Genomic DNA, 10,668 nt, shown 5'->3' with positions numbered 1-10,668 from the left:
CAGCCAAAACCGTAACCAAAGAAGGCATTATGCTTCCAGAAAATTCTCAGGAAAAGTATTGCAAGCAATACTGTTGGATTGGGCCCTAAAGGAAAGGGATTCAAGCAGTTAGTGTGAAAGCTGGAGATAAAGTACTTCTCTCAGAATATGGAGGCACCAAAGTAATTCTAGACCACAATGATTATTTTTTTATTTAGAGATAGTGACATTCTTAGAAAGTAGGTAGACTGAAATAATTCACTGTTGAAATGGCATCAACATGAAGCTGCCCATTCCACTGAAGTTCTAAAATCTTACATAATATATTAATTACCATGTCTTTTATTATAAAGTAATTTTGTCTAAATTAATGACATCGGTGTCTCTATAATTTAGTTTCACTGTACTGATAAACACATTTCCAGATAAAAATATGTAAATAAAAAAATTAAATCAGGTACATCGTGGACATTTGAGTAGCAGAATACACTGCAGAAAAGAGCACTGGGCTAAGGGGATGGGTATATTTGAATTCCATTAGCACAACTTGTAGCAAATCATGTCACCTCTCTCAGCTTCAATTTCTTCAATAGGAAAATAGGGATAATAATTCTGACTTATAGTTTATTTCATTATGTGAAAATCAAATGAAATTACTAATTCATGCTTTGAACATTGTTATGTATCATACCAATTTAAAGCATTGTTGCGCTGAATTAGATGAAATCCAAATTTGGTGCAAATATATTTAGACAAAATTTTTTGTTGTTGTTAGCTTAATTTTCCTGTAGGACAGAAGTGTAACAGTTTTTGTTTTTTAATATTCCTCTCAACAATGGAGACAATAAAACTTCCTGATTTTTGAAAAGCAGCAGACAATAAACAATGGATTGCAGGTCTGAGAGTTGGGATGCCTATGATCTAGCTGTAGGTTTGTTGTGTATTCACTTTGCAATTATGGAAAAATATGTTGCATGCTTTTTACCTGAGTTTTGTCGTCTCTTAAAAAATAAAGGTGGTTATGTTTACTTTTATAAACTTAAGTGGACATTCCCAAGAACTCAAAAACCTTGGGTATTCTGGGTGATTTAGACCTTTGCTTTCACAAGCATGAATACAGTATGTGTTATTACACCTGGTTTGTACCCTTTAATGGGGGCCCATACAGGGAAAGAGATGTTCTTAAAAATCACCATCAAACTCCTAATTCCAAAAGTTAATATTGTGTAAGGAAAAAATGCCAAGAAGTGAATATATATATGGAGCTTTATTTCCTAAGTACATTTCACCTTGATTTTTAAAATTGAATCAGTGTATTCACCCTTCAATGAAAGTGTTATTGTTTTCCCCAGAAAGAATCACATAGTTGCTGTGAAGTTCAAAAAGTCCAAATTTTTTGCTGTATTTATTACAAACTAGCATGAGTAAAACTACTTCAACTAAATGAGATAATTGCCCACATCAGGCTCTTTCATTGTTGACAGGACTGTCATTGATAAGTCAATAACACACTTGGCAGATAGATAGCATGATCACAGAGTACCATCTTTTATATACATACTGCCTTGACTTAATCTCTATTTTAATGAGCATGATAAACATGGCAAGAGATAGGGTTATAAATCTAACCCAAACAATGTATTTATTTATCCATTACATTTAAACTTCTGCTTTGGCAAGTCAGAGAAATAAAGTAATATTACTTCACTCTTGAAAGATTTTTTAGTTACTTAACTAATAAATAAGTTGAGTGACTGTTGATTAGTCTTTTTGCTTCTTTTTTCTTCTATTAGTCAACTTTTGAGTACTTATTGCTTATTGTTTACCAGGTAATAAGAGACAAGAAAAGGGAAAGAAATTCAGACATTTGTATTACTTATTTATCTTCTTAGTGAAAGAACCATTTGTGGTTAAAATCAGGAAAAAAGTTATTTGTAGATTTTATTTTTTTTTTTACATTTTTTCATTAAAAAGCTATATTAACATACTAAAATAATAAACCAAAACTCGATACTCTCCATACTTTTCTCCAAATATAATCATTGTATTAGCAGTTTGTCTTTCCAAACTCTTTTCTATGCATTTTTCCACATATTTACATATCTACTACTTTAACTGATTTATAGAGAATTATGCTATGAGTGTGGCACTTTACAACTTGCATTTTAACTTACGGTATCTTTGAGATCTTCAGTACAAGAGTATCTTCCTTTTAGCAACTGCATATTATTCCACAGTACAAGTTTTTATAGCTTTTATTTCCATTCCCCTCTTTTTTTTTTTTTTAAGTCAGGGTCTTGCTCTGTCACCTACACTGGAGTGCAATGGTGTGATCATAGCTGACTGTAGCCTTGACCCCTCACAGGCTCAAGTGATCCTTCTGCCTCAGCCTCCTGACTAGCTGGGACTACAGGCGTGCACCACTACACTTGGACAATTGTTAAAATTTTTTGGAAATATGGGGTCTCTCTTTGTCATCCAGGCTGGTCTTGAATTCCTTGGCTCGAGTGATCCTCCTGCCTTGGCCTCCCAAAGTGCTGGGATTACAGGCATGAGCTACTGTGCCTGATCCTGTGCTCCTCTTAATAGATATTTAAGTCATTTTTAATTTTTTGATCTCACAAACAGTCTTTCAATAAATAATTCTATTTTTTCCAGCACATGGGCATATATGTACAACATACTTAGAAGCAGAGTTGTTGAGATGAAGAGTATATGTGCTTGAAATTTTACCAAAATACCTTCAAATAAAACCTGCCAGTTTATGCTCCACTACCAGTGTACAAGAATACATGTTTTCCCTTACTCTCACCAATAATTGATATTATCATTCTTTTAAAGTTTTGCCAGTTTAATATGCAAAAATATATTTTTTAAAATAGTTTGATTTGAACACTTTATAATGTTTATTGCCCATTTATTCTCTGTCATGATGGTTTATAGGATTGTTTATATTGTTTTCCTTATAGTTTTTTTATATTTTAGAAATGATTCTATATACAACCATGCATGCATTTCTGTATTGGTCGGCTTATCTGGATGCTATTTTTTCTATTCTCTATGCTGTAAGTATTTTCCTCCAGTCTGTTGCTTGATATTGAACTTTGTTATGTTATTTTTGTTGTTGCTGTTCAACAACAACATCCACAGAGATCTTAAAGGTTTTTCATTAAAATTGAGAAAGTTTATTACTCTTGCTTTAAAGATGGTATGGCCTTTTTTTTTTTTTTTTTTTTTTTTTTTGAGACAGAGTCTTGTTCTATTGCCCAGGCTAGAGGGCAGTGGCACGATCTCAGCTCACTGAAACCTCTGGCTCCCTGGTTCAAATGATTCTTGTGTCTCAGTTTCCCAAATAGCTGGGATTACAGGCATGTTCCACCAGGCCTGGCTAAGACTGCAGCTTTTGACATACACATTTCATCGTGGTTTTTTTTTTTTTTTTTTTCAGATTTTTTTTTTTTTTTAGAGTGAGGGTCTTACTGGCTGGAGTGAAGTGGTATGATCATAGCTCACTATAACCTTGAACTCCTGCACTCAAGTGGCACTCCTGCCTTAGCCTCCCAGGTAGCAAGGACTACAAGTGCATACCACTATGCCCAATTAATATTTTTTATGTGGTGGCACACTCCGGTAATCCCAGCTATTCAGGAGGCTGACGCAGGAGAATCGCTTAAATCTGGCAGACAGAGGATACAGTGAGCCGAGATCGTGTCTCTGCACTCCAGCCTGGGTGACAGCAAGACTCCTTCTCAAAAAAAAAATAAAAAATAATATATATATATACATATATATATATGTGTGTGTGTGTGTGTGTGTGTGTGTGTTTGTTTTTTGTAAAAATGGGGTCTCACTATTTTGCCCAGGCTGGGTTTGAACTCCTACTCCTGGGTTCAGGTGGACCTCCCGCCTCAGCCTCCCAAAGTGCTGGGATTACAAAGGTAAGCCACCACACCTGGCCTCAGTATGTTTTCTCCGATGTAGGCATAATGAAGGAAATATTGAATATTATTTGGTGTGTTTAACCTCAAGTATAAACCTGAATAATTAGTGTAGACCATCATACAAGGGCTACAGCTGCACACCAAACCTGCTCTCTGAATTGTTAACCAACAAGCTTCTATATCTGCGTTTTTTTCTTAGTTCGATCATACTGATTTTAAATGTCAAACAATTCATAGACAGAAAATGATTTTAACTATTATTGTTTAATAAAACAATATATTTTAGATGGAAAAATGATTAATTCATATAAACTTATTTTTTCCTTCAGTTTTGTCAAAGCAACAGGCTTCACAAGTCCTGGTTAGGAAGCATCATGCAAGTTCTTTACTTGAAGAAACCAAACAGGGTAATCTTGAAAGAGAATGCATCGAAGAACTGTGCAATAAAGAAGCAGCCAGGGAGGTCTTTGAAAATGACCCTGAAATGGTAAGCATTTATGGAAACTATCAAGTTCACACATCTAGACATACAACAACAGACTGAACATTTTCAGCCTGTACTTCCTTCTGTTCCATCTTAAAGTCAATAATTTTGTGTATCACCTTCCACACATAACCACTTCCATTTCAGGAGGAACTACCTTCAAAGGAAAGTGGGCTTGTTAGGCAGACATGATCACCAATAACAGCTTGTCCTGACTAAACTATAGTTCAGTTACACCTCATTATCAGCAAACAGTATTGACCTTATGGTTTGCAAATATTTTTCTTCTAACTAGAATTTGATAGCGTTAGAGGGAGGGGAGAGGATATCTGAAGTATTAACTTGTGTGTGTGTGTGTGTGTGTGTGCGTGTGTGTGTGTGTGTGTGCATGCTAGTTTGGATTGTTATCACAATGCTTCATTAAATTTCTACATTGGCATTTTTTTTTAATTTTTATTTTTTGAAGCAAAGTCTCTTTCTGTTGCCCAGGATAGAGTTCAGTGGTGCAATCTCTGCTCACTGCAGCCTCCACCTCCTGGGTTCAAGAGATTCTCATGCCTCAGCCACCTGAGTAGGTGGAATCAGAGGTGTGTGCCACCATGCCTGGCTAATTTTTGTATTTTTAGTAGAGACGGGGTTTTGCCATGTTGGCCAGGCAAGTCTCAAACTCCTGGGCTTAAGCAATCCATCTGCCTCGGCCTCCCAAAGTGCTGAGATTACAGGCATAAGCCACTACAACCGGCCTACTGTTACTTTACATGAAAGATTTTAAGTCATAATTGTAGGTATCATCTAATATTGAAATTTTAAATAGATTTTAAATAGACCTCAAAGTAGACAGAAAAGTGTAATAAATTTCAGTATACAAACTCCCCCACCCCTTTAATAATGGTCAACACTCTGCCATTCTTGTTTTACCTATTTTTTACCCCATCCATTCTAATTTTTGTTTTGGTATTCTGGAATATTGTAAGGCATGCCTGTCTGCCCAAGATAGCATATTAGTACATCACTTATTAATATTGAGTATGTATTTCTAGCATAGATATATTCTATCAGCTTAGCCTCTAAGCAGCAAAAGCCCAGTGAGGGAGAAGACCTAGATGCAGAGGAGGAGAGATAATGAGGAAGGAAAACTCATTTGTGCACTTCCTCCCTTCCACTAGTTCTATCATTGGTCTCATTGACAGAATAGAAAAAAGTGACAGAAAGAGCAAGACAGAAAGAGGAGAAATGAAAAAAAAGTAACTTTTTTTTTTTTTTTAAGACAGGGTCTTGCTCTGTCGCCCAGGCTAGAGTGCAGTGGCATGATCGTGGTTCACTGCAGCCCCGCCCCCCAGCTCAGGCAATCCTCCCGTCTCAGCCTCCTATGTCTCTGAGACTACAGGTGTGCAGCCCCACACCTGGCTAATTTTGGTATTTTTTGTAGAGAGGGGGTTTTGCCACGTTGCCCAGGCTTGGCTCAAGCAATCTGCCCACCTTAGTCTCCCAAAGTGCTAGGATTACACACGTGACCACAGTGACCCCCCCCCGCCCCACCCTCACCAAACATTTGTTACTGTGTTACGATTCTCATGATCACAAGTGTGATCATTTTCGACCCTAGCCAACCACTCCCTGGCCACATCCCTACTACCATAGTCCACATTTCCAGACCCCACAGTACTACTTATGCCTCAACATCTCTAATATATTCCTTTGATGGTCGCAACATCACCTTTGAATCCCATCTATTGTGTAGGTTTATATGTGAGAGGAGGTAAGAATGAGGCCTTTGACTCAGTTCTGGATGAGTTTATGTTCTGTACTTACTAAGTGGTAACACTGAATATGTCTTTGTGCAGAAATTCTGGTTTCTCATGAGGTATTCTTGTGCTGTTAATGGAACACATCATTAGATATATTATGGCTTAAGAATGCTTTCGTAAACCAGCCTGAGAACTTTACTATCAGAAATGTTTAACATTTTTCTCCCTTTAAGAAAGCACATACTTTACTTCAAATAACTGATCGACAGAAAAACTTTTGGTACACAACCAATTTATAAGTAACATATTACATGTACATAAGATGTACAAGAGAAATGTCTACTTTAATTCACTTCAAAGTATGTCACTGTTAGCTGGGCACCTTGGTTCACACCTGTAATCCTAGCACTTTGGGAGGCCAAGGCAGTAGGATCTCCTGAGCCCAGGAGTTTGAGGCCTAGGCAACATAGTGAGACCCCATCTCTACAAAAAAAATTATTAGCAACAACAAAAAATCAGCCGTGCATGGTGGCCTGTACCTGTAGTTCCAGCTACTTAGGGGGCTGAGATGGGAGGATTACTTGAGCCCAGGAGGTTGAGGCTTCGGTGAGTCATGGTCATGCCACTGCACTCTAGCATGGGTGACGCAGGGAAACCTCGTCTCAAAAAAAAAAAAAAAATAGAGTATGTTACTGTGATTCAACATTGAATCTGGTGTGGGTGATCATTATGACATAAAATGTGTCAAATGGTTATCTAATCATTATGGAAAAATTAAAGGATGTACAAAAAAGGGCATGTATAATTATATTTACCATCTGAAATAGAGCTTGTTTTTAGATTAGAAACTTTTGAAACATGATTAACTGATCAATATTTCTTTAAGCCTAAGTATCTTACTAGTTTAATTTTATTGTTTTCTCTTGGTATATTTTGCTATATAAAAATTATAATGTGAAAATGATGGTTATATGTAATTTATTTGCATATTTAATATAAAAACATTATAAAATTAAGTTTTAACTCTATAATGAAATTTAGGTTTGCTAAGATGTATGTTTTCTTTTTCTTCTTTCTAGGATTATTTGTATCCAAAATACTTAGATAAGTTCAAAACATCTCAATTATATAATCTTAGAAATGGAAGGGAACTTAGATATGTTCCTGTCTAACTCTTCACCTATATATTCCATCCAATGTAATTTCATTATCCTTGGGAGTGAGGTTTCATTTTATATGCAATTTTGCTGTCTTTATATTTGAGACAATGTTGAGAAATTTGGAACGGTTTTTTAATTACCATGTGGCATTTTAAATTTCAGTGTTTTTCTTTTTCATGTCTTTCTCATGAAGCTCTTGGGCTGATGCTCAGTTATACTGAGGTGCTAGACATAGTCTATGAGCATATGCGTTTTCATGGGTTAACTTTTTTTTCTTTTTTGAGACAGGACCTTGCTGTGTCACCCAGGATAGAGTGCGGTGACCTGCTCTCGGCTCACTGCAACTTCTGCCTCCCTGGGTTCAAGTGATTCTCGTGCCTCAGCCTCCCAAGTAGCTGGGATTACAGGCATGTGTCACCACACCCAGCTAATTTTTTTATTTTTATTAGAGATGCGGTTTCGCCATATTGGCCAGGGTAGTCTTGAACTCCTGGCCTCAAGTGTCCACCCTCCTCAGCCTCCCAAAATGCTAGGATTACAGGCATGACCCACCCTGCCCAGCCTTAGCTGGTGTATTTTAAAAGGGCAGTGGGATATGGATATACATCCATGAAAAGATGTTTTCTTTTGTAAAGTTACATGTTACTCCTCACTTTTCAAAACGAAACCCAAGAATTTGTACTATTAAAGTGTAGAAAAGAGAATATATCAAGACTATTTCAGCTTTTTAATTTTAGATAAAAATGTAAATATTTTATAATAAAAATAGACAATATTTGGCTGTTAAATGTTATGTGTGCATTAAAAAATACAGTGTTAACTCTTGCTTCTTATGGCCATGTAATGAGGCTGCATTTTTGCATGCACACTACTGTAGAGGATACATTCTTTTGATCAGAGTACATTTGGATAAAGATAAATACCATGTTAATACAGCATTATGTGTTCTGGGGAAGTTCCTTAGATAAAGTATGTTTCTTTTATCCTCGTATCTCTCTTAACTTCCGCTTTTCTGGCCCCACCCAACTCTTTCTTCTCTTTGCCTATCTCATTTGGCAACATAGTAAAAAAAAAAACAAAGTATAAAATAAAACAAACTAAAACAGAAACACAAGATGTGGGCTCCAGCCTCAGACCTAAAAATTTTTAGCTGTGTCAGGTTAAACAAGTTGGTTAGCTTTCCAGGTTCTGTAGTTTTAAGTGTGCACTGTAACTATATTTTCTAACTTCAGAGCTTTTAAATCACCAAATAAATCAATGTATATAAATAACTTACTGTGTCAAAATTTCTTCAAATATATTCTTGTTTAATCAACTCATCATGTGAAACAAAAAATATGCTTTTTATTAGGATTTTTTTAAATTTAAATTTCATATTTTGGTCTTTATTTGTATATAGGCATGTATGGTGAATTCCACTGTTAAAACAATTTTTAAAAATGTCCTGCCTAAGTTACACGTTTTTTGTTATTTGATGTGTATATTCTATAGGCCAATGGCTCTAATTTGAAAAGCAAAACAAAACAATCATTTCCCTGGTAAATCTAACAGTAGTTTTACTAACTACAACAGCTCATACAGGAAGGTCCCTGTAGTGAGATAAAGTCACCAAAGAAATTAAAGAATTGCAACCCATATATTTGGGGCAATATTTGGACTTTGTTTTCAGGGGCTAATAAAGCACTTCAATTGGCCTACATATTCCATGTACTATCTTGAAAACATGTGATCTGGAAATAAGTACTCTGGGTTTCATTATAGTTTTTAAATTGTGTTCTTCTCTTTTGTAAGAAGTAGAATAAGTAACTACCATTTCCATAGGCCTAGTATCACCTAATAGAGTGGGTGTTTCTATTAAAGAGAGAGAAACTTTCTGGGAAGAATGGTGAACTCTGAGCCTAAATATAAACATTAGAAATCATTTTTTGATGTGAGCTGGCAAAAAAATAAAATAAGGAAAAAACCTGAAAAATAAAAAATAAAGAAATTATTTTTAGTTTCTAAAATAAGTTGGTGAATTATCTCAGAATGCTGACTCCCTCCCTTCAAATCTTCTCTAAAGAAACAATAAGATTCCAAGCACTAATAACAACAAAATAAAATGACAACGAGAAGTTTAAGAAATGCCTGGGTAGGCGAAAAGCTAGCCTGACCTGCTGGTATGTGTGGTGGGGGATTGGGTTCTAACTAACAAGGCAGTAGTGACAGAACAGATTTGACAATTTAAAAAATGACCTGAACTTTCCAATTGAGAAAACAAACACAAAAAAAATACAATAGAGCAAACCCTGAGTAACAAGAAGTTTTAAAATACCAAAAACAGAGATAGAAATAAGTGAAACAGAAAAACAAAAGTGAGCATTAACAAAAGCAAATTCTCATTCTTCGAAAAGGTTAGTAAGTGAGACTGACATCTGGCAAGAATAATCAAGGAAAAACAAAAAAGAGAAAGAGGAAATGCCAATACATAGAGTACAAGATAGAAAGGGAAAATATTCTAAACTCAACACAGATTAAAAATATTATTATAAAATATTACAAACAGCTGAATCAAATACTTTTGGAAACCTAAATAAAATGGATGTATTCCTAGAAAAACATAAAATATCTGTAATTTCACAGGAAGCGATAGAGAACTCAGTTATACAAACAAGTATTAAACAAGTTAAAACCACAGCCAAAGCCCTCTTCTTCCTATTTCTCCGGAAACCCAGATCTAGATGGTTTTACAAATGAACCCTTCCAGATTTTAAGAAATTATTAATGTTTCCCGTATTAAGATATTGTCCTTTAAAAATGAGCTTATTCTAAGAGGCTTGTATAATCCTGGCTCCAAAATCAAATAAAGACAACATTTAGTAAACTGATTTTAAAATTTAAGTGAGGGAATAAAAGAAAAGAAAAATAACATTCCTTTTGATTTCTGAATTAATTCTAAATAAAATGATATTCAGTCCGATCTTAAGTGTGTTAAAAATAATATCATGATCAAGTAGAATTATTCCAGAAATTTAAAGATGATTTAACATCAGGAAATCAGCTGGGTGCAGTGGCTTATGCCTGTAATCCCAGCCACTCAAGAGGCTGAAGTGGGAGGATCACTTGAGGCCAGGAGTTTGACACCAGCCTGGATAACATAGTAAGACCCCACCCCTGAAAGTATATTATTACCTCAGTTCATACAGAAAAAGCAGTTGATAGAGATCACTAATTAGTTATGATAAAATCTTTTCTCAAACTAAGAATATAAGAAAAGGTTCTGAGGTTGATAAAGGTTAAATAGAGAATAACCATATAATTAATCTTCCAAATTTTCACACTTCAGCTCAGGATTAATAATGCACGAGGTAATGTCA

The 10,668-nt window shown here is 35.3% G+C and overlaps 1 protein-coding gene across 1 annotated transcript in view; it reads left to right on the top strand.

Moving 5' to 3' along the window:
• Positions 1-864: 864 nt before the first annotated feature.
• LOC101147670 (vitamin K-dependent protein S-like) overlaps positions 865-10,668 on the top strand; it is a 58,548-nt gene continuing 48,744 nt past the window's right edge. Inside the window, 4 exon segments of the mRNA XM_055382125.2 lie at positions 865-910; positions 2,949-3,044; positions 4,250-4,407; positions 7,232-7,260. Of these exon segments, the coding sequence (XP_055238100.1) occupies positions 865-910; positions 2,949-3,044; positions 4,250-4,407; positions 7,232-7,260 (329 nt within the window).

The sequence above is a fragment of the Gorilla gorilla genome, chromosome 2 (assembly GCF_029281585.2).
Source record: "Gorilla gorilla gorilla isolate KB3781 chromosome 2, NHGRI_mGorGor1-v2.1_pri, whole genome shotgun sequence".
NCBI classification, from domain to species: Eukaryota; Metazoa; Chordata; class Mammalia; order Primates; family Hominidae; genus Gorilla; species Gorilla gorilla.
This window is presented reverse-complemented; position numbering and strand designations above follow the sequence as displayed.